The following is a 25,280-nucleotide window of genomic DNA, read 5'->3' as shown; positions in this document are numbered from 1 at the left end:
CACTGGTTGGCACATCTGTGTGCCCATCTTCTGATAGTTGCTTTCAGCAGGATAGTGGGCCATGTAGCAAAGTTCATCTTATTAAATCATCTTAAACTGCTTATTTGAACAATGAGTTTTCTGTATTTAAACAGCCTCCATTGTCACCAGATCCCAATCTAACCGAGCACCTTTGGGATGTAGTGGAAAGGGAGATTCACATCACGGATGTGATCGTGTCAATATAGAGATTGACAGACCACGTGACTTTCGCGCATTGCATGCCGTGAACTCGTGGCAAAACAATCCAAGTACCGCATCAAATGCAAGCATTTGCAGCACCGCAAAACGTTCATTCTTCGGTTCCAATAAATTCTTGCTTTTTCTTTGCCCTCAAAAAGGTATGTACAAAACGAAGGAGAACAATGCCGGTCCGTACAAAGACAGACTTGATGAAAAGTCAAAGAAAAGATACGAGGAAAAAAATCAAACCAGTGAAAGGGTTACACCCTTACGAGCACACAGAGGGACAAAATACGTTAGCGTGCTGCCCAACTTTCACCACGCTCAGATTTATAATTATACGTTCTTGGAGTGAGTGCATACACTCATGAAGTTTAATAACTTCAGGTCACTGCAACAAGCCCAGGAACAGTTTACCGATGGATGGGTACAGGACCTTGAAATGCACCGTGAAAGTAAAGACCATCGTACGTATCATAAGTTTACCAGTCTCATAATATTGTATGCTGTAATCACACTGGACAATTAGTGATACAAAACAACTGTTTTATCCTGTGAATAAAAGTATATGTTTTTGTCAATGTACCATAATAACAGAAGCGAAACGCAATATTGTGTCAGGACAATTCACTATTTATGCACAATAAATAAAGGAGCATAGCGCGACAATTTCTGTTCAGCGCCAGACTTGCTTGTAACCTATATCACTAATTATGTTAAGAAAAATGACGCATTAACTACAACAGCAGACTGACCTGTGTGGGAATGCTTGGAGCAGACTAACCTGTGAGCTGGAGTGTTCTGGGATGTTATATTTGTTCTTTGAATGGCTGCAGTCCAGGCCACCCGTCGCCTCTTTGTTACTTCGGAAACACGGCTCGAACAATTTCTCTTCAACGACGTAATCCGATAACAACCGATCTCTTTACCCGTCGGCTTCCCGTGGCTGTCAGTTAATAATACAACAGCTTCTTGCCATTTTTTGTGTTTCTTTTTATCGCTGTATAACTGATTTCAATTGAAAGCCTGCGTGCGCTAGTACCTCTTGCCACGAGTTCCCAGAATTCTTTGCGGTTTTACCCCTGAGTGACGTCACATTTTCAATCTCTATGGACCAAAATCTCTGAGGAAGATTTCCGGAACCTTGTTGAATCTGTACCACAAAGAATTAATACAATTCTGAAGGCAGATGGGGTTCTAACCAGGTACTAACAACATGTGCTTATTAAAGAGGCTGGTGGATTTATATATAATTCAGCCTCTAAAGCTACAATAAAGTCCCACTCTCCTGTGGGGTAAAAAAAATTCATGAACCAAGTTTTTTTGGAGAGCTGATTAAAAACAGAGTTAAGTAAGAATCTGTGAGGACAACAATAATGTTTATCTGTAGAAGTCCTGCTTCCACTAACAAACACCAATATTAAGGGCCCAAGCAGTTTACTTTGTAACACTGGTATCTTTGCTTAGACATTCTCAGCAGTGTTGTTTTTCTGTGATAAGAGCACAGCTTACGTCTGAATTACGTCTGAGGACACTTTTTTTGCAGGCAACTCCACTTGTCTTAATCAAGGCCCTGATAAGACCTCTAATGGTATTGGCTTTATACTTGATCATTACCAAGGCTTCTAGGGCCCTAATGTTTCATTGCAGACTAAAATGCTCTACAAAAAGTTGGAGCCACATTCCAGAAAATGTAATTTCAGAAAACAAACAATGTACTGGATAATCTAACATTATTTATGTGAAAACTCATTGATACCAAAAAGTCAGATAGTAAAAGTCGCATGTGTTCAGCCAGACTTTATTTGTCCGGGTAGAAAATCATTCTTTATAATGTCTAAATTTACTTGTTGGGCTTTCAGCTTTCGTCACCATGTACTACCTTCAAACGTCTATGTTGTGTTTGTTTATGCAAGTAAGTGGGCTAATCAAAATGCTATCTTCTGTATACAGAGTGGGGTGAGACTTTAATGAGCTGGACACTAGATAATAAATCATGAATTTGAATCGAACAGACTGTAAAACAACTAAAAACTATACATTTATTACCGTTTTAGATAGTCAACATGTAAAAGCCTAATTCAGATGTGTTTTTAATTATGTAAGAAACACTATTTTTGCTCCTTCCTGTTTTTAATGAATAACTTGGTATAATATCTATACTATTACTCTCTGAGTCACTTGACAAAACCAAACAAAAAGAAGCTCCAGTGATCCAAACGAATGTCCAAAACACAAACATACATACTGGAGTCCATGAACAGGGTCCCAAAACATAGTTCAGGAGGCCGGCCCAGAGGCTGACAACTCAGGAGACTACAACAATTCATCTCCGGAGGCAGACCATGCGGAAGGCAGTGGCGGCGATACAGGCGAAGGAAATCTGGAGGGCGACCACGCGGAAGGCGGTGGCGGCTGTGACAGAAGTCCGGAGGCCGACCGTGCGGACGGCAACGGCGGCAACGCAGACGAAGCCAGTCCGGAGGTTGCCCACGACGGTGATGGCATCCGGCTGGTGGCCCAGAAAGTGGCCAGCAATGCTGAGGTACTGGACGTACCTTGGTCGGTGGTGCAACAACCGCAGGGCCAGGCGAGGCAGACGCAGAGGCCAGACCAGGCGACGCTGAAGAAGCGGAGGCCGGACCAGGCGACGCTAAAGCTGATGCGGAGGCTGGACCAGGCGAGGCGGAAGAGGCTGCCGCTGGACCAGGCGACAGCGAAGCTAAAGGTGGACCAGGCGACGCGGAAGAAACTGCTGCTGCAGAAGGTGGATGAAGCTGCTGGTAGCTGGACGGGCCCCTCGGGCCCCCGAGCTGACGAGGCATGAGGCTGGACGGGCTCCTCGGGCCCCCCAGCTGACGAGGCATGAGGCTGGACGGGCTCCTCTGACCCACCAGCGAAAACAGTCACAGAACCAGTGGGCACCGGGGCACCTGGCACACACAGGGCTGAACCAGCAGGCACGGGGGCCTCTGGCAGGGACAAAACAGAACCAGCAAGCGCGCGGGCCTCTGGCAGGGTTGATGCTGACTGGAGCTGAGCAACACATGGGTTTGGCTCAGGCAGCAACAGTAGGGTGCAGTCCTCAGCTGACTTCTTAGCCTCCAGGGGTCCAGAGTCGACTGCGGGTTGAAACTCAGTCTCTGGGGAGGCCCTGGAGTGCATCACAGTCTCGGAACTGGCCAGCTCTTGAGGAATGTTTACATTATCAAGGTGTTTGTCTCTCTGCCTAAAATAAGTACTACAAGAAGAGTCCAAAATGGGAGGCACAGACACAGCCTCCCGTACAGAGGCAGCCGGTGAAGACGGAGACTGCATTGATGTCTGGGCTAGCGGGGACACCGGAGACACAGCTGGTGGCGACTGAACAGGAGATTGAACTGAGGGTGACTAAAGTAATGGTCCAGATGATGATAGTGGTGGATTTGGCGACTGAGCTACGGGTAGCGGGTACACTGGAGACAGAGCTGAATGCTGCTGGGCAGCTAAGCGAGCTTCGGGCTGGGCAGCTAACTGAGCTTCGGGCTGGGCAGCTAACTGAGCTTCAGGCTGGGCAGCTAACTGAGCTTCAGGCTGGGCAGCTAATGCAATAAACACAGCCCCAGAATAAACAGTCCCTAAATTGGAAGGCTCATGAGTGTCTTTTTCACTCACCACAGCCGGCAACTCAGAAGTCTCGGGGCCCGGCTGTAGCGATGGGCGTCGGGAACGTCGCTTCCTTCTCGGAGATAGCTCTGACCGGCCGGGTAATTCCACATGTGGCGGGCCGGGCCGCAGATTCCCCGGCGGGCCGTGCAAAACATTCACTGCCGGGCTGTGTCGGGAAGCGGTAGCAGCTGGAGGGTGAAGGTGAAGTTCATTCAGAATGAAATCCTGTGCGAGTGGGTGAATCAGAATCAGAATCAGAATCAGAATCAGAATGGGGTTTATTGCCAAATGTTGAGCAGGTTTACAACATTAGGAAATTGCTGCGGTGCTTCAGTGCAAACATAGTGTCATAAATAGCACTTAAATAGACATGGAAAAAAATAAAAGTAGGGATAAGAATTAAAAGTGCTACGTGGAAAGATATGTGCATGAGATATACATGAGATATATACATGAGAATAAGAATTAAGAGTGCTACGTTGAAAGATATATACATGAGTGCAGGTGGTGATCAGTGCCAAACATGGAATGATGCAGTGACACAGCGTAGGGTCATGTGTTAGTGGCGGGTACAGTCATATGGTTATTGTTCATGTGTCCAACAGCAGAGGGGAAGAAACTGTTCTTATGGCGAGAGGTTCTGGTGCGAATGGACCGGAGCCTCCTGCCTGAGGGGAGCAGGTCAAACAGACTGTGTCCAGGGTGAGAAGGGTCAGCTGAGATCCGGGCTGCACGCCGCAGTGTCCTGGAGGTGTACAGGTCCTGCAGAGATGGGAGTCTGCAGCCAATCACCTTCTCAGCAGAGCGCACAACACGCTGCAGTCTCTGTTTGTCCCTGATAGTGGCTCCAGCGTACCACACGGTGATGGAGGAGGTGAGGATGGACTCGATGATTGCAGTGTAGAATTGCATCATCGTCCGTGTTGGCAGGTTGAATTTCTTCAGCTGCCTCAGGAAGTACATCCTCTGCTGGGCTTTCTTGATGACGGAGGTGATGGTGGGCTCCCACTTCAGGTCCTGGGTGATGGTGGTACCCAGGAAGCGGAATGAGTCCACAGAGGTGATGGGGGTGTCAGTCAGGATGATGGGGGGGAGTGGGGCTGTGTGCTTCCTGAAGTCCACAATAATCTCCACTGTCTTCTGGGCATTCAGCACCAGGTTGTTGTGGCTGCACCAGGACACCAGACGTTCAACCTCCCTCCTGTAGGCAGACTCGTCCCCGTCCGAGATGAGTCCAATAACGGTGGTGTCATCTGCAAACTTGATTAGCTTGACAGACTGGTGGGTGGAGGTGCAGCAGTTGGTGTACAGGGAGAAGAGCAGAGGAGAAAGAACACAGCCCTGAGGGGAGCCGGTGCTGATGGTCCGGGAGTCCGAGACATTCTTTCCCAGCCTCACATGCTGCTTCCTGTCCGTCAGGAAGTCAGTGATCCACCGGCAGATGGGATCAGGCACATTCATCTGGGAAAGCTTGTCTCGGAGATGGTCTGGAAGGATGGTGTTGAAGGCAGAGCTGAAGTCCACAAACAGGATCCTGGCGTAGGTTCCTGGGGAGTCCAGATGCTGCAGGATGAAGTGTAGGGCCATGTTGATGGCGTCGTCTACAGACCTGTTGGCTCTATATGCAAACTGCAGGGGGTCCAGGAGGGGGGCCGTGAGGGTCCTGAGATGGGAGAGAACTAGGCGCTCAAAAGACTTCATGACCACAGATGTCAGAGCCACGGGTCTGTAGTCATTTAGTCCAGTGATCCTAGGTTTCTTGGGGACAGGGATTATGGTGGAGGACTTGAAGCAGGCAGGCACATGACATGCCTGCAGTGAGGAGTTGAAAATGCCAGAAAACACTGGGGCCAGCTCGTTTGCACAGTGTCTGAGGGTGGCAGGAGACACACCGTCTGGGCCGGGAGCTTTCCGAGCATTCAGGTTCTTAAACTGCTTCCTCACATCTGCTTCATGAATATGAAGAGTTGTGAGCAACCAGTGAATATGAAGTGAGCTGAGCAACCAGGGAAAGTCAGAAATTAGCCGCTGTAGCTGGGCTTCCAAGGCGTGGCGAAATTCCTTCCCCTCATGCTCAATCCACCTCAAAATTGAGTCGATTAATTCCTCCCAAAGCTCCTCGGAAGGTGCAGATGCCACTGGGTCCATGTTTGGTCAGCTTGTACTGTCACGGCTGCCGGGGCGATCCGTGTGGTGTGGGAGGAAAAAGGACCCAAAATGCAGGCAGTGACTGATGATGCGAGTGACGTTTATTTACAAGTGGCGGAGTGGCAAAACAGGCAATGAGAAATGACAAATGACTAAAGAAACCTAAACTGGGAAAACTAAATAACAAACCTGAGAACATACGAAACGGGGTGCGGGACAGAGAGACGCAGAGAGAGGAAACTAAACACCATGGAACACAAACGAGCCAACAACAAGCACAGACCGACACCCACTATATACAGTGGGGCAAAAAAGTATTTAGTCAGCCACCGATTGTGCAAGTTCCCCCACTTAAAATGATGACAGAGGTCAGTAATTTGCACCAGAGGTACACTTCAACTGTGAGAGATAGAATGTGAAAAAAAATCCATGAATCCACATGGTGGGATTTGTAAAGAATTTATTCGTAAATCAGGGTGGAAAATAAGTATTTGGTCAATAACTCGTTACCTGTATGAATGGCACCTGTTTGAACTCATCATCTGTATAAAAGACACCTGTCCACAGCCTCAAACAGTCAGACTCCAAACTCCGCCATCGCCAAGACCAAAGAGCTTTCGAAGGACACCAGGAAAAGTATTGTAGACCTGCACCAGACTGGGAAGAGTGAATCTACAATAGGCAAGCAGCTTGGTGTGAAAAAATTCAACTGTGTGAGCAATCATCAGAAAATGGAAGACATACAAGACCACTGATAATCTCCCTCGATCTGGGGCTCCACGCAAGATCTCATCCCGTGGGGTCAAAATGATCATGAGAACGGTGAGCAAAGATCCCAGAACCACACAGGGGGACCTGGTGAATGACCTGCAGAGAGCTGGGACCAAAGTAACAAAGGTCACCATCAGTAACACACTACAACGGCAGGGAATCAAATTCCGCAGTGCAAGACGTGTTCCGCTGCTGAAGCCAGTGCATGTCCAGGCCCGTCTGAAGTTTGCCAGAGAGCACATGGATGATACAGCAGAGGATTGGGAGAATGTCATGTGGTCAGATGAAACCAAAGTAGAACTTTTTGGTATAAACTCAACTCGTCGTGTTTGGAGGAAGAAGAATACTGAGTTGCATCCCAAGAACACCATACCTACTGTGAAGCATGGGGGTGGAAACATCATGCTATGGGGCTGTTTTTCTGCCAAGGGGACAGGACGACTGATCCGTGTTAAGGACAGAATGAATGGGGCCATGTATCGTGAGATTTTGAGCCAAAACCTCCTTCCATCAGTGAGAACTTTGAAGATGAAACGAAGCTGGGTCTTCCAACATGACAATGATCCAAAACACACCGCCCGGGCAACAAAGGAGTGGCTCCGTAAGAAGCATTTGAAAATCCTGGAGTGGCCTAGCCAGTCTCCAGACCTCAGCCCCATAGAAAATCTGTGGCGGGAGTTGAAAGTCCGTGTTGCTCGGCGACAGCCCCAAAACATCATTGCTCTCGAGAAGATCTGCATGGAGGAATGGGCCAAAATACCAGCTACTGTGTGTGCAAACCTGGTAAAGACCTATAGTAAACGTTTGACCTCTGTTATTGCCAACAAAGGTTATGTTACAAAGTATTGAGTTGTATTTTTGTTATTGACCAAATACTTATTTTCCACCCTGATTTACGAATAAATTCTTTACAAATCCTACCATGTGGATTCATGGATTTTTTTTTTCACATTCTGTCTCTCACAGTTGAAGTGTACCTCTGGTGCAAATTACTGACCTCTGTCATCATTTTAAGTGGGGGAACTTGCACAATCGGTGGCTGACTAAATACTTTTTTGCCCCACTGTATAGGGAGTGCAGAATTATTAGGCAAATGAGTATTTTGTCCACATCATCCTCTTCATGCATGTTGTCTTACTCCAAGCTGTATAGGCTCGAAAGCCTACTACCAATTAAGCATATTAAGTGATGTGCATCTCTGTAATGAGAAGGGGTGTGGTCTAATGACATCAACGCCCTATATCAGGTGTGCATAATTATTAGGCAACTTCCTTTCTTTTGGCAAATTGGGTCAAAAGAAGGACTTGACAGGCTCAGAAAAGTCAAAAATAGTGAGATATCTTGCAGAGGGATGCAGCAGTCTCAAAATTGCAAAGCTTCTGAAGCGTGATCATCGAACAATCAAGCGTTTCATTCAAAATAGTCAACAGGGTCGCAAGAAGCGTGTGGAAAAACCGAGGCGCAAAATAACTGCCCATGAACTGAGAAAAGTCAAGCGTGCAGCTGCCAAGATGCCACTTGCCACCAGTTTGGCCATATTTCAGAGCTGCAACATCACTGGAGTGCCCAAAAGCACAAGGTGTGCAATACTCAGAGACATGGCCAAGGTAAGAAAGGCTGAAAGACGACCACCACTGAACAAGACACACAAGCTGAAACGTCAAGACTGGGCCAAGAAATATCTCAAGACTGATTTTTCTAAGGTTTTATGGACTGATGAAATGAGAGTGAGTCTTGATGGGCCAGATGGATGGGCCCGTGGCTGGATTGGTAAAGGGCAGAGAGCTCCAGTCCGACTCAGACGCCAGCAAGGTGGAGGTGGAGTACTGGTTTGGGCTGGTATCATCAAAGATGAGCTTGTGGGGCCTTTTCGGGTTGAGGATGGAGTCAAGCTCAACTCCCAGTCCTACTGCCAGTTTCTGGAAGACACCTTCTTCAAGCAGTGGTACAGGAAGAAGTCTGCATCCTTCAAGAAAAACATGATTTTCATGCAGGACAATGCTCCATCACACGCGTCCAAGTACTCCACAGCGTGGCTGGCAAGAAAGGGTATAAAAGAAGAAAAACTAATGACATGGCCTCCTTGTTCACCTGATCTGAACCCCATTGAGAACCTGTGGTCCATCATCAAATGTGAGATTTACAAGGAGGGAAAACAGTACACCTCTCTGAACAGTGTCTGGGAGGCTGTGGTTGCTGCTGCACGCAATGTTGATGGTGAACAGATCACAACACTGACAGAATCCATGGATGGCAGGCTTTTGAGTGTCCTTGCAAAGAAAGGTGGCTATATTGGTCGCTGATTTGTTTTTGTTTTGTTTTTGAATGTCAGAAATGTATATTTGTGAATGTGGAGATGTTATATTGGTTTCACTGGTAAAAATAAATAATTGAAATGGGTATATATTTGTTTTTTGTTAAGTTGCCTAATAATTATGCACAGTAATAGTCACCTGCACACACAGATATCCCCCTAAAATAGCTAAAAGTAAAAACAAACTAAAAACTACTTCCAAAAACATTCAGCTTTGATGTTAATGAGTTTTTTGGGTTCATTGAGAACATGGTTGTTGTTCAATAATAAAATTATTCCTCAAAAATACAACTTGCCTAATACAGGGAGTGCAGAATTATTAGGCAAGTTGTATTTTCCACACGCTTCTTGCGACCCTGTTGACTATTTTGAATGAAACGCTTGATTGTTCGATGATCACGCTTCAGAAGCTTTGCAATTTTGAGACTGCTGCATCCCTCTGCAAGATATCTCACTATTTTTGACTTTTCTGAGCCTGTCAAGTCCTTCTTTTGACCCATTTTGCCAAAAGAAAGGACGTTGCCTAATAATTATGCACACCTGATATAGGGTGTTGATGTCATTAGACCACACCCCTTCTCATTACAGAGATGCACATCACCTAATATGCTTAATTGGTAGTAGGCTTTCGAGCCTATACAGCTTGGAGTAAGACAACATGCATGAAGAAGATGATGTGGACAAAATACTCATTTGCCTAATAATTCTGCACTCCCTGTAATTCTGCACTCCCTGTATACACACACACAAGGTAATCAGGTAATCACACGCAGGAGGGAAGAACAGCTGATGCTAATACACAAAGACGACTGGAGGATAAAAGCTTAACACAATGACAACACACACAGACCTTCAAAATAAAACAGGAAATCCAGAACACGAACTGGGCACAAGAATACCAAAATCAGAATAACTAGAACAGAGGAAAATAATCATAAAACACAAAACGCTGGGTCAACGACCCAGCACCATGACATGCTCAGCTGTTTCTAATTGCCTCAGACTATTTATGGCAGTGTCTCCAGACAACTAACCTGTTAGACAGATTTTCTAAATTCCTCTGTCCTCCTGTCCATTCTTTTGCCAACCTGAATTCCTGAACCAACCACTGTATTTCAGCTTTTCTTTTATCTTGTTTCTTCTCTGATGGAGTGCCAGCAGCACCTGCACAGACATAACCACCGCTTGCCATTAAACAAAACATTTAAAAACACCTAAACTGCCTGCTGTCTCATGAAAAAAAATACAGGTTAAACATCAACCATGGTTTCTCTCTGTACGTATCAATAAAGAACGTCTTTTGCCTTGTGTTAGGCTCTTTCACAGAAAGTAAAGACTCTATTGATTTTTGATGACATCATTCAGAAAGGTTAAATGTCAAATTGATTATATTAGAGCTCATATGCCTTATTTTAAAATTGTGGTGAACTATGACTCAACTACAATAACACACAGAATATTCTCAAGGCATGTTTTTAACACCTCTTTTTCCCACTAAAAAATCACCTTATCACAATATACAGTTAGGCTTTGATAGTGTAAGTCCCTGCAGCTTTGCTGTTTTTCTGTGTAACCTTGTTCTCTTGATGTCAGATGTGCTCTGAGGTTTTTGCTGAGTCCCAGACCCTAACTTTGCAGAACACTCCAGTTTTGGTTGGTGTTCCTGCTAATTCTCACCCTGAGGCTTTGGTGCCAGTGGTACAAGAGCCTGAGGGTAAGGATTTCTCCTCAGTGTCCCCTTTTGAACAGTGAGCTGTTGTGTATGGATCATCACTGTGCCTTGTGCTTTTACATCAGAGTTCCAAAGATGGCCTTTGGTCATAACTTTGCAAGGTCCCTTGTTCTGTACCTCCTATTGAAAGACTTGGCATGCATTCATCTTTGTGCCCTTTCCTTGTGCTGCAATGATTGCAGGTTTGGCAGAGCTGGCTGCACCCTCCCTGGAAGTATAGGCTTCCAGTATGTGGTGTTCAGGCAACTGCTCATGAGTAGCTGGTTAGAGCTCTAGGCATTTCTCAGAGGTACGTCTCTGTAGGCCAACAATGCATGATAACGGTCTCTGAGTTTTTTAAGCAGATTTGAACAGTTTGAATAGCATGCACTGCCTCAGTGTTACTTTGAGGGTATTTAGGGCTGCTGATTACATTTTCAAAGCTATAGTTAACTGCAAACTCTTTCATTTCATGTCCTGAGGACTGTGATATTTTGTCGTTTGGAAGTATCTTACGGATGCTGTGTTAAGGAAATATCATTGTCAAGTAAAGGACTACATCTCTGAATCTTGGTGGGCTGATCTGAATGTAGAAGAAATAGTAAAATAAAAAAAGCTATTTTCCCTTAGAGTGAATAGATCCCAGCTAGTTTTTGCCATGAACTGTCTAGAAATTTGATCGGTGTTAGAGGTTCTTTTACATTTGCCCTTTCTTTGATGCATGTGCTGTATTTGAGAACTAACTCACCTATCTTACTGCTTAGTCCGTGACACCACACTGTCTGACCATCACATTCTCTGCATTTTTACCAAAGATTGTTGAGAAGGCCATAGTAAAAAGGTTTTCATGCACACCTAGACCTGCCCTCTTAGTCCAGTAGTCTTGTACCAATCCCTCCAACTGGTTCCTGTCTGGCCAAAGCCTCAACACAGAATTTTACGATTTGTAAACAAACAAGTTTCACACACAACTGGTATCTATCACTTATTAGAAGATTATCCAGCACAGACTTGACATATATTTTAGTATCTTTCATCAGTAGAGATATGGTGGCCATATCTCTCTATCTTTTGTATCATCACCACCAGTGTTGGTCAAGTTACTTGAAAAAAGTAATCAGTAACTAATTACTGATTACTTCCCCCCAAAGGTAATCCCGTTACTTTACTGATTACTTATTTTCAAAAGTAATTAATTACTTAGTTACTTAGTTACTTTTTAAAAACACGATTTACAACCTGAAGAGGTGATAAAGTGATAGATCTTTCAGCCCAATTCTACTTTTTCTACATAATCCATCATACAAAATGTAATCAAATGGAAAAGTCTCTTTTAAAAACTTGTTTTATTAGTTTTAATCTTTTAACTTTATGCATCAAGCAAAAATTTAATTATATGCAACATTCACTGACTGGAAGAAATTTGTTTAATATTTAAACCTATTTTCTGCACATTCCAGCACATAAAATAATTTTTTTGTGTGTGTTTACACTCACTCTTTCAAATAGATGCAAGTAAAACACAGCAGAAATAAATAAAGTCAAAGACTCAGCGGTCCTGTTGCTCTATTTTCACCTGTAAAGCAGGAGTCGGGTAGGCGGAGGTTTACCCTGGTGCAGGTGTGCCGCAGCGGTCAGCGGAAGAAGCCACGAGTTTCTCTGTGAGTTTCCCATTACTTCGTAGTGCACTTGGTGTTTTCTTGGAAGTTTAGGGGTTTTTTTTCGCTGTTAAAAAGAAGTTTTCTTCCCACGCACAACGGACACTAATTTTTTTGTCACTTTTTAATCAAACTTAAAATAAGGTCAGTACTTCCACGCTTTAAACACTGCACGCTCATACTCTCTCCCGCACTCGATATATGATCCATTGTTGATCTGTACACAGCTGTTTTCACGAATGTCGCACTTGCTTACGTCACTTTCATGAGACATTCCCGCAAAAAATCACGGTTTTAGTAACGCAGTAACGCGGCGTTCCTACAGGAAAGTAACGGTAATCTAATTACCGTTTTTGCAATAGTAATCCCTTACTTTACTCGTTACTTGAAAAAGTAATCGGATTATAGTAACGCGTTACTGCCCATCTCTGATCACCACACACAGACCATAAGATGAGTTTTTTGTTGCTCCTGGGGCAAGAAACAGTTCCTGCTTCGGGCTGTAAAATCCTTGGTACTCCTTATGACCCCATCACCATGGATTCTTCTTGGACACAAAGTTTCTTAGTTGTTTATCTTTTTTCAGTCACATTTGGTATGAACTTCCCTAACCGGTTCACAAAGCTCCATTGTTCACAATAGGATATTGTCCACATGGCACTATAAAGATTACAATTGACTACAGTTAATTTTGCTCCACCAGGACAATTTCTGGGTTTTTCTAGGTCCAGCTATCTGTATTTGACTCGTGCTTGCTAACACTTGCTTAGGAACAGCTGTAACACAAACCCCAGTATGTATTTTGAAGGCCACTTCACTGTCCTATATGTTAATATCTGCCACCCATGGTACCTTGTGATTTTCCTAACAACAGTTCACCCAAGTTCTCTTCAACTTTTTAAATTTTCGTGGTGAAACTACATACTTTCCCATAATGTCCTTGTTTACCACAGTTGTTGCATTCTGCATTCTTAGCAGGGCACTGCCATGCTGGGTGGCAGGGTGATTTCCCACATTTAGGACATGCTTTATGTTCCCATCTGCTCTGCACTGTTTTCTTGGTGTTTGGATAGCTCCATGTCAGCTCCTTGGCATTGTTTTTATGCGGTTTCCCACTCTTGAAGTGCACCACATCCATCGTTGCCTGGCTAGCACTCGTGTCACCTCTCAAACCAGTCTGTTTCTTCTTTATTGTCTGTGACTGTCTGGCTACTGTGATAGCTTTTGCAAAGGTGAGTTCTTATTAGGCTGCATCCTCCCTAACAGTGATGAAATGCCTCAACTAACTTTTCTCTCAAAGGTTTGTTGTGCAAAGCCCTACTCAAAGCTCCGTTTTGATAACAGTGTCCTCTTTTTCAGTAGGCTTCTGTAGTCTCTATATGAACTTGTTCATATAGCAATTTTGTCTTTGGAACAAAGTACTTATTGAAGCCTTTTTATAGTGCTGGAGGCACTGGTCACTCATTAAATACAGACCTCATTGCTTGTTTTCTATGCAGTATTTACTTGGTGAGCTTTGGAGGAATTGTTCAGATCACTTACAGGTCTGAAATGTGCTAGCCTAACTGTGTGGGCACAAGGCTCAGTAGCTAGTCTCATGCTCTTTAAGAAACAGTAACTATTACTTTCAGTTCATAGTTACATGTTTTAATGTAACAGGATGAACAGTGCAATATTTCTTATTCCCAAATTACGTTTTGTTATGACATTGTTATATATTTAAAAAATAAATAATAATAATAATAATTTCAAATATAACTCATCTGTCACAGTATTGCATGACTCAACAGCATAGTGCAAGCCTTAGCAAGTGTGTCCAACCATGCAGTGACTGCTCACAGCTTGCTACTGGTTTACAAAGGTAACATACACAGAACTAAATCACAACACACTAAATCACAATGACAGCATTCTAAAAAAAATGCCAACTATTTTCCATTTTTGTCTATCCTTCTTTTTGGTTTCTCCCTTATTGATTTTGGGCTACCAATCAGTAGGAAAATGCCAAATTTGTGGTTATGATAACTTAATAGTCATGGCTATCAAGAGTAAAGAGCTGCATGAGAACCTCAAACCAGTGACATGCTTCAAAGCAAGCAGCAGCAAACAACATACATTTGTTTCAGTTTTGTTTTGCCAACACATGACAAATGTTAAATCAGAAGTGGGTGTGCACCCTAACATGTAATATTCTTTCACACAGAAATGGCTTTTTTGTCAAAATGGGCTGATGCATTTCAGATTTAAAATGTGTGTGGATGGTAGAGACTAGCTCACCCAACAAAATGATCACTTTGAGGGTGTGAGATGTCATTCACTGTATTCCTGACGTTCCAGTTTCCAGAAATATCCAGTATTTAAAAGTGAATGACTTTTAATGGGGTGTTGTCATTATTACTTTGGACTGTGGAGTCTTTGTGATCTGCAAATGAGCTCATTCAGAGCTGAGCTAATTTTTCTAATTTACATTAAAAGGCAGGCAGTTTTATTTAGGGCTGGTACACCAGTCTAATGCCACTCAGGCTGGAGGATTTCAAAGTAATGAGATATTGTAAGCTGACACAAATTCTTCAGGCAATAAAAAACAATTCTTTGGCTTTGATTGATTTATGGACAGGGTCATCTGATGTGTGTCCAAATGTTGATGTAATGGAAAAGGCTTTCCCTACTGCCCTAGCTTCTTTCGGCGTGCCAAAAATACTGCCCTAATTGATCCTCTCTCACTATCACTTTCCCTCACTCCTTCTCCCTTGCGCTGTGTCTGAGCTTTCGGTCTTGTCATCTCTTGTTCACCCATCTCTCCACTGTCTCATTAAATTAGAGGACAATAGTTACTTTAATGGCAACATTGTTAATTTACTCAAACATTAATCTGCCATTTGTCCAGTTCATTGTGTGCTGAGCTTTCAAAACTATGGCACATGGACAAAACCAAGCCCCTTCCAAAGAAGCCATGTGCAGCCAGACAAGATTGGAATAGATGTGACAGACACTGAATTAGAGATGGGGGATAAACAGTGATGAGCTATATGCAAGCAATGTGGAGAGAAAAGCAAAGAGACAAAGGAAAGTGCCTCTTAGGGTAAGGTGGAGATAGTCTTGGTGGTTTTACATATCTTGCCAGTTCTCTTACTTGATGATTTGACATTTTTGTGGCAGGCCAGACGGTGGCCATTTGCTTCTTTCTCCTATGTGAACTTTATTATCACTTAGTGCCATTTTGGGGTTCGGACACTATACCCATAGTTCTGCTTCTACTATTGTATGAATGAGACCCATTAAGAAGTTAAATACCCCCGTGTATTGTTGTTGTGCAAGACGATCTTAATGTCTTTTTTTAAATTTCGTAAACATTTTCTTTAAAATCTGTCTGTAATCATTAATGCATGTGATTCTTCTCCACAGCTGAGCCACTGAGAGGCTTAATCTTTTGACTTAAATGGGTTTTTAAATGTACATAAGAATCTCGCAATTGCTGTGAAATTGTGCAGGGTGAAAAATTAGCATTGATCCAACCGTTTAAGCAATTTAAAAAAGGAAAAAGATGAAACTTGTAATATCAGATCTTTATTCCCAACACGCTTACCAAACTGCATTTTGCTTTGTTATTCTCCCCTATGTTACTATAGCCATCTGCACGGTATGCGACCACATAATTTCAACTATGTGACTGTTACATGCTGGCATTGTTTTGCTGGGCAGAGGAGCCAGTGAGGTCCGTGTGTCTTTAGTGAGGTTCTTGGGGAATACCACATCCACCCTGCTGAATAACAACACCAGACAAACTATGTGAGCAATGTCCAAACAGGTCATGTTACAAACAAAACAGTCATTTGACAGCAAGGGAACAAATCTCAAAACACAGTGCATGAAACAAATCCAAATGGCCTTAGGAAAAATGCAACTTTTATTAAATTAGTAATAGTTTAATTTAATTCTTTATTTTTCATGTGTGTCAAAATGTTTTTAACATTTGAGTTCAATTTAGTCATTCATTTTGTTTCTGTTATGTGGTTTCCCTTTTTGCCATTCTGTTGTCTCTACAGTGGTAACTGTGAAAGTACTTCTGAAAGCATAAAGTTAATATTATAAGTACTTTTAAATATTTCTCAGTACTTTATTCACTTTCTTAAAAATTTTCCCACTGGCAAAGAAAACAATGTTTAAAAATATTATGCTTTTAATTGCTTTTGATTCCTTTCTTTGAAAAATCAATCTGACACATAACTGGATATTATTTATTATTCCCTCTAATAGAGGGAGAACTTTGTCCATAATATGTGATCACAGTAAACACCAACATTATTTACCCTGCACAAGCGCATTTCTTTTACTGTTATTGTGTTTAGACTTTCGCTCTGATTGAATTTGGAGTGTGCAATGCTGGAATTGCTCTGTGCATGAAACAATGCCCAAAACCTCAATAAACTCAAACAATGTTGTAAAGAAGACTAGGTCAAAGGTCCTCAACAACAGTGTGAGAGACTCATAAAATCATGCAGAAAATAATTTCTTAACATTATTGCTGCTAACAGTAGTGACAGTAGTGCTGAAGATGGTTTTGCAAGCTTCTTTATAATGGGGTGTCATTTTAACAGGACAGTATTTTTGTCAGTGATTCCTTGATGTGTGTTGTCCTCCCAGGTTTTGTCTTCTGCTTTTGATTGATTCCTGTGAGATTTGCATTGCTGGAGTTTATTTATTTATTTTTACTGTAAGTTCTGTCCAATTCCTGCATCAGAGTCTGCCTATGGTGCAAGCCCATTACTGATTCTAGCCATGAATGCCTCAGAAGGATCTGATTCACTCCAGGGTTTGACTTAGAATAAGTGTAGCAGCTAATCAGCCCAAGCTACTGTTGACAGGCCAGTGGACATTGCATTTAGAATGCACTTACCTATTCATGATCCAAAAATCTAGAATGAAAAATGTGTTAGAGACCCTCTTGCCCGGTAAACTGTTCTCCCCTTGTTTTTTACCAAATCCTTTCTCTTATACCACAGAATGAGCAATAACAGTACTGAATTACCTGACTGGTAGGACACAAGAGTGAGCTTCAGCTGAGTGGGCAAGGCATTCATTTAAAGATTACTCTCTAGCAAGTTTTTATTATGGAACCCACGGGAGAGAAAAAGCTCCTTTTCTCTTTCTCATCCATCAAGTTAAAGCAGAATGGCAGATTTTGTCTTCCAGTTCTGTACTTTGGTTCAAAGTGGCTTGACTGGTGTCTCTCTTGCTGATGCCTTTTTGTGCATTTTAGCCAAGCAAATCTAAAGTGCGAAGATGTCAAAAAGTGTCTCCCAGATGAGTTTGCACCTTTATATTTTCTACTGACTTAAATTCCCTAGTTTCCATGGATATCAGTCTGGACAATCTGGTGTTAATTACACATAAAGAGCACTCCCTGAAGCCAGTGAATTCCTTTAGCCCAAGATCCATCCTTCCATTTTCTACCACGTGTCACGGGCCAGGTCAAAGGAGGAGAAATCTAATCAGAGAAGTCCAGACTTCCCTCCCATCGGACACCTCCTGTAGGGTCATCCAGGGCAACACCAATGCATTCCCAGGTCTCTCAGCTGACCTGGGATCCTGAACAGTCTCTCCTACTGGGAGGACAGCCTTGTGCTCTTCTGGGAGGACAACCTTGCTTCGAGGCCAATTGAAAGTCTTGTTCCATGGCCTCACTGAACTCCTCCCACACCTTGCAAAATGCTCTGCTTTAACTACTGGCAGAGCCTCATTCCTCTGGGCCTCCCAGAACCAGTCAGCTGCCCCTGGAGTCCCACAAGCTAACCAAACCTGAGAGGACCCTTTTCTCATCTTGATAGCTCCCTTCTGTGTCCATCATTGGGTCCTGGGATTACCACTACAAATGCTCTAACCACCTTGCAACCATACCTCCTCAAAAATTAAGGTGCCAAACATGGGTCATTTGGACTCAATGTCGTTTAGCCTCCATCGAGGCACCAGGTGAGGTTATGTTTTGCCAGTATTTCTCAACTTGGCACGCTAGCTCAGATATCTTCCCCACAAGAGAGATGATGTTTCATTTCCCAAGAGTCAGCCCCAGCAGTTGGGCCTCAACCGCAAAAGCCTCCTGTGGGTGTTGAGCCACAAGGTGGCTCCAGGGCGCACCCCTGGTACCCCTGTCTCAGACAAGGTAAAGTGGTCCCTTGATTCCTTGGTCTTGCATAGGGATCATGTGGATAGTTCATTGTCTGCCCTTCAGGGCCAATTTTCCTCAGGGAGACCTTACCAGGGCAAAAACCCCTGACATCATAGTCTCTGGGATCTCTGGGATAACACAAATAATAACACCACAATAACGTGGCGTTTCACAGAGTGTTATTGGTCTGCACCATTAGACTGATAATACACCCATGTTCATCCAGTTTGAGCTGGTTACCCAGGAGGTTGAGAGTTAGGTGAGGTAAGTACTGGAAGATGTTAAAGTTCCAGGAAGCTGCGCCTTTGAGTAATTCTTTATTCCTCGGCCACTTAAGTTATTCACTGACATCAACAGACATTAATACTCACACGTCACATGGTGACAGGCTAGAAATGAGAGGGGATGTGAGAGATTTTATTGCTTTCTGTTCAGCCTGCTCAAAAACTAAACCTTGTAATCATCATCCTGTAGGCTCGCTCTATGTCCTTCCCTCCTATTCCTTTGTGGATGTGGTTCCACATTTCTGGTGACTTTGTAGCTGTTATTCCAAACTCAGAAGGTAACACAACTATTTTCTCTGTCAACAATTTCATCGTATTGCTCAACCTACTCTCTGCCAAAAAGGTTTCTCACAGGTCTCTCACCTTTCCAGTGTTTTCACAGTTACAAGCCTTTGCTCTTTCCATAACTGAAAGAGGTGTTAGTTCCTTAAGCTTAGCCACTTATTTGCAGGTGCTACCTTGCGTGGAGGAAGGTTTGAACAGCCTTGCTCCTGTCATTAGATGGGCCTGAAAGTCTGGATGTCCACCAAAGATCTGCCTGTACAGGTTGAATTTATGCATATTCGCTGCCCTTTTGCAGCCCTTTCCCAACTTCCCCAAGGTGGTCAGCTTTGTTGCTGTTTTTCCTCCTCTCAACATGCTTCAGCCAGGTCAATGTATGTAGTCAAGCAGCTCCTGGTGCAGAAGGAAGAGAAGGTTGTTGATATCTGGTCAATTGGGTGGGGTATGGTTCAGGTGCCTCTTAATAAGAAAGGGTACTCTGATGACCCACAGGAGCCCTGCATTTCCTGCTTTATTATAAAAAAAATACTCACCTTCTTTTATTGTTGTTAGTTCTGCTTCCTTTCTTAATTTCTGTTTTCCCATCAGTCGGCCACACCTGTGTCCATCAGTCAATTGCTAAACAGGTAGTTTATTGAATCTCTCAACTGCCAACAACCTCCTGAAACCACATGCCAACTGGACAGAGAATTTAGACTTTTTTTTTTCCTTTAGGGTAAATTGTAGCTGACAATGAATTGCAATACTTTTTAAAGAGCATTTCTTCCCTTGTGTGCATGCTTTCTCACTCTCTGAAAGTAACACCACAAATTACAATGTATTTTCTTTGGTGACAGGACATACATATGGCATATTTAAATCAATATTGAGTACCTTTTGCTCACTTGTACCTTACCTGTTTCCCTTGTACCTTATTTTACCTTATAAATGATGTGCTTACTGGTGCTATTTTTTTTTTGTTGTTGTTACTTTCAGGTTTACTCTCTATGCAGTGGATAGCCGAGGTAGTTACTCTGAATCAAGCTTTGTCTCAGTACGGACATCTTGTCCAGTGGTGGATGACACGCGAGCAGAAGGTACTCTCACCCATCATTTTTTGGGACTCTGCTTTATTGTACTCATCTTTATTTAATATTGCTTTTTTCCTTGCATCGCTTTCATGTAATCACAGTTTACCTGAATGGCTACTTATCCACTACTTTGTCTACTGTGCTCTTACCTATGCAATGTGCACATGCAAGATTGCACACTATGGTTAGCAAAATGTAAAGGCACACTCTACCAATTTGTAATGTCAATTTAATTTTTTAATTATAGCAGACAGAATTTGTCAAACAAAGTACTCAAGAATCCAAAATATGGGAAGGAGAGTGCTTTAGGAGGTACGGCCAGATTTACTCGGTGGGACAAATTAGAGTGAGGCTGTAATCACAAAAAAATGCACCAATGGGGGTGGAAAGTTCTGTGGGTGGGCAGCTGCTACTAAAAATGCACAAATTCATGAACACTATCCCGCATGTTCATTTCAGTAATGACTAGCACAGTCTCCTAAGAGTAGCATAAACAAGTACATCCAACAAGTGAGCAAGTAATCGACTGCCAAAATAATTCAGATTAAGGAGAGGCATCTGAAAGGCAATCGTGTATGTGCTGATATAAGAGCAAATGCTTCTGTTAGATATTGCAAGGGACTGAGTGGCGTTTTGGAGGTCAGGTAAATGTAATAGCCCAAGTGGAGCTCAGAATTTATCTAAAGACAGAGTGCTTATATTACAAACAACTCCACTGAATAACACCTCAAATGCTATGTAACATGTCTTCCACAAGTTTTGAGTCTGAATGGAGAATTCCTACCGATAAATGTGTAATATGGATGAAGTAGATAACGTACCTTTCAAAAAAATGCACAGCAGTTTTTTTGGTTTGTTTTTTTCTTTTTTCTTTTGTTTAGTTTTATTTTCATGGCCGATAATCAATCTGACCCCTGTTGTTTAAAATTCTGTATGTTTTCTGCATGTATTTTTACATATTCCCTTAAAATTTTAATCTCTTATTTACTTTCCTCACTTCTTCCCTCTCTGTTTTTCAGTCTCTAATTCATTCATCTATTCTTCCCGACAGAAACTGCAGACAAGGTGTACAACTTGTATAATGGCTACACCAGCGGCAAAGAGCAGCAGATGGCCTACAATTTGCTGATGGAGATTCCTCCTCCACTGCTCTACAGAGTCCAGCATCACTACAATTCTCATTATGAAAAATTCGGAGACTTTGTCTGGCGTAGCGAGGATGAGCTAGGCCCCAGGTGAGAATATTTGAATGTGAAACCAGAGCTTTTAACTGTGCAGACTTGAAAGATATTTCACATATTGTCATTTTTTAATAACTATCTGAGGATTTTTAGGTGTAACAGATGTTTTATTGTCTTGAAAAATAATCCTCATTATTTTTCCAGTCTGTCAGTAACCTCACCCCTCACACACACTCAATCAGGAGCACCATTGCACAACATGCACACACACATAGGCTCCCAAACTGCTTCTACTGGAAAGCCAGTGGGCAAGGTCATCATAAAACCTTTGGGGTTACAGTTGCTCCTTACATCACCATGGTGATGCCAAAACAGCGTTTGACAGCCAAGCCAAACACTAAACGTGATATTCAGCTAAGACCCTGCTCAACCTCCAGCACCGTTTCCTCTTTTTCTCATAAAAAGCTCATCTGTGTCTGCACTGTACTGCACCGACATCCTGTCACCCATGACCCCGTTTAAAGGGTCACCCCTACTGATAGTTAGAACAGACAGCGCGACTGTATGGTGAAATGAAAACAGAAGCGTATAAACCAACAAAACAGAAAAAGAGGAAGTATAAACAAAATGTTTAAAATACGTAAAACAAAACATTGATATATGTAAGTCTGAGAAGGCAGTTGGCCCGGCACTGATTTTAGCAACATGTGATCTTAAGTTACAGCACATTGTTTTGGTTAATCCACCCCCACTGTCTGAAAGTACTCCTTTCAAGCCATAAATAATATAATAATTAAGGAATAACTTTGGTCTGATTATGCTTCTTTCTGATTGGTGAAGGGGGGTGGGAGGCACAGGTCAGCCACTGGGACTTAGAATAGGCATTGGAGTAGTTGGATAGTGTGTTTGTCTATGCGTGTTTGTGTGTGGGCAGCTGCGAGGGGGTGGAGGGCTGGAGTGAGTGGAGATTATTTACTGCCTGAAGTTGGCAGGGTTGAGCCTCGTTGTGGTAATTTACAAGCAGACTCTATTGGTGGTTCCTTTTAAAAGGTAACAGCATGGCCAAGTGAAACATAAGCACAGTCAGCACTACTCCAGTAGCTGAGAATCCCAGGGCCCCCCCACATGTCCACCATTGTTACAGCACCTCATGCAATGGTTGTATTTGTACATTGTGTGCATGGTTAATGCTTTCTTTTACTCTTACTCTGAATGCAAACATCTTATAATGTTATGTAGTGTCCTCGGCTGGAATGCCCTGAAACTGCATTCTTAATCAGTGCTTAACAGTCTTTTAATGAAATTTATAAATGCAAGGCCAAATCTTAACCGAGGAGTTGCCATAGACGCAACTTAAAATGCATGTTTTTTCTTCTTTCTGTTTTTGATCTCTTTGTTTTGTTTCATAATTGAATGAATTTAGTTTCTCTTTTTCAACCTTTTTCATTTTCTGTTGTTTTGGTTTTTTATGCCCTGAGTCACGTGCTTCCTAGTCAGCCTTGATAATGTGTTTGGTATTCTGTTGTTTCAGACGTAAGAATTTAGGGGAAATGAGAAAATGCCACCCCCACCACCACCACCCTTTCAGCGAATAAGTGAAAAGGATGTCTGTACTCCTTGCTTAACTAAAGACAGATGTTGATGTAGCAGACACTGCTTTTCAAAACAAAGTGAATTGTGTTTTTCTCAGTATGGACCTTTTTCATTTTAGCATATATATATATATATATATATATATATATATATATATATATATATATATATACATATGTATTGTAAAGTCTCTCTCTCTGTATATATATAGATAAGTAGATATATAAATCCTTTGTAATCTGAGCTGACCTGACATGGCATATGGTTCAGTCATGGCTTAAACTTCAGCTCCAGACTCCAGAAGTTTGAGACAAAATTCTTTGTTTCACTCACTCTAGACAGCTGCCTCTGATGTATTGTTAAGCAGAACCAGCACCCAAGAACTCAAAATGCGCCATTGCATGTCTTGGTTTTGTCCCAGACAGGCAGTCTTATCAGATGGATGGGAGAGACTCAGATGCAGTTCTTTGAAATCTGGTGACATTTGTGCAGACAATTCATATGTGGAGACACAGATAAAGGCACAATCCTGATTCTTTTTTTTTTTCTGTTTGAATTCATGTGTTAACTTTTTACCACTTTTCTTTTTAATGCATTAAAAATAGGTCTTGTTAGGAACAAACTGGTATCTTTAAACCAGGGCATTTTGTGCCTGCTGGATGAATCTGTTGCCTTTATAATCCCAATTCATTTTATAGATATTTTCATCAACAGCTGCTTATAATTTGTATGAATGACTTTCTTTGATGCTCCATAAAAATCCTAGCCATAGAACAACAGAACAAGCATGTGCTGTTGCTCTGTTGGAGATGCATTTGGTAAGACATGGGTACAAAATGTTGTTCTGTGGTCTTTAAAATTACAACAGCATTACCATAATGACTTAAGATAAGGTATTTTTTGTTACCTTTGTCTAATTTAGAGGCAAAAGATATGACTTGGAGAGACTCTAATAAGTAACCAAACATCTCCCATAATGCATGATAACATGTTATAGTACTACTTGATAGCTAAAGCCTTGCCACTTGCTTACCCAGTGAATACAACAGAGTCCAGGAGAGAGCCTATGAAACAACATGTTGCTGCAAATTACTGCTGTCAGTGTTTTTTGTACTGAATAAAGGTGGTAAAAGTGGTTTACACTGAGGTCATGACTTGAACTGAAGCATCATTATTACGATGAGAAAGATGGACATCAGCCAGACAAGCTTAGGTATTTATACATTAGATATATATTCCTCAGAAATATATAATGTATAGTACCTTGATTTTCTGTACAGCTCTAGTATATATTCATTATGAAATACATTTTTGAAATTGTTCAGTAATTCTGCTTGTGTCCATTGTTGCCTAAACTTCAAGATTATTCCTTTTGCTCTAAAAGAATTTTTGCTCCAGCGATCTCATGTAATCTGCAGTTGTTTTGCGAACAGCAAACTTGAAAGAAAACATAATGATTTAAGTATAAAAGTCATATTTTTGTGATTTTATCTTCTTTAACAGAAAAGCCAACCTCATATTACGTAGGGTGGAGAAGATTAGCCTCTATTGCCGGTCCCTCCTGCGCAGCACCCACATCCAGAGCCGCACCGACACCATGGCATATGTCTACTGCCGGAGTGAAGAGGCACGACCTCCCACCAATATGTGGCATGGCTCTTTACATGACAGTCGCACTGCCTGCATGGAAAAGCTCATTTCTGTACAGCGTAACACATACAGCAGCACCAAACTCCGATGAGACAGGAGTTACGAAATGAGCAGTTCGTCTTTTGTTTTTTTCTTTTTTTTGCAAAATGACATCACTGATTGATGTACCTCTTCAGTACACTCTGCAGCAGTTGCCTCTCACTCGACTGTTGCATTTTGCAAATCGATTGAGGCTGAAAGAAAAAAAAAACTCTCACAGGACTTCATTCACTGGACGTTGTGTTAAAGCTACCGAAAAAAATATTTTTGTGTGGCCTACTTTTATTATGAGAAAGAAGATTATCCCAGAAAAAAAAAATCCCTGACATATTTCTCCAGTGATGCCAGTGATTGCACATATCAATGAGAGACTGCAGAGTGAACATGTAAAATATTATTCAGACAAAAGAAAACTGGTTGACTTAAATACTTTGAATGTAAAATCATAGTTCCTTTTTGGTGCTTTGAAGCTTTCCTGGTACACTTAAAAGAAAGAGGAAAAAAAGGAAATATCCATAGTATAACTTATTTGCCTTTACTACC

General features: G+C 42.3%; 1 protein-coding gene across 1 annotated transcript in view; it reads left to right on the top strand.

The window, feature by feature from the left end:
- astn2 (astrotactin 2) overlaps positions 1–24,789 on the top strand; it is a 297,382-nt gene extending 272,593 nt beyond the window's left edge. Inside the window, exons 21-23 of the mRNA XM_085359806.1 lie at positions 20,180–20,280; positions 21,326–21,509; positions 24,552–24,789. Coding sequence (XP_085215932.1) covers positions 20,180–20,280; positions 21,326–21,509; positions 24,552–24,789 — 523 coding nt within the window. The remainder of the gene's footprint in view (positions 1–20,179; positions 20,281–21,325; positions 21,510–24,551) is intronic.
- The last annotated feature ends 491 nt before the right edge of the window (positions 24,790–25,280 follow it).

Source organism: Diplotaxodon limnothrissa, linkage group LG7 (assembly GCF_057381915.1).
Source record: "Diplotaxodon limnothrissa isolate DT_005_m linkage group LG7, D_limnothrissa_male_GT1.1, whole genome shotgun sequence".
NCBI lineage: Eukaryota > Metazoa > Chordata > Actinopteri > Cichliformes > Cichlidae > Diplotaxodon > Diplotaxodon limnothrissa.
The sequence above is the reverse complement of the archived record's forward strand: the minus strand, read 5'-3'. Positions and strand labels throughout refer to the sequence as shown.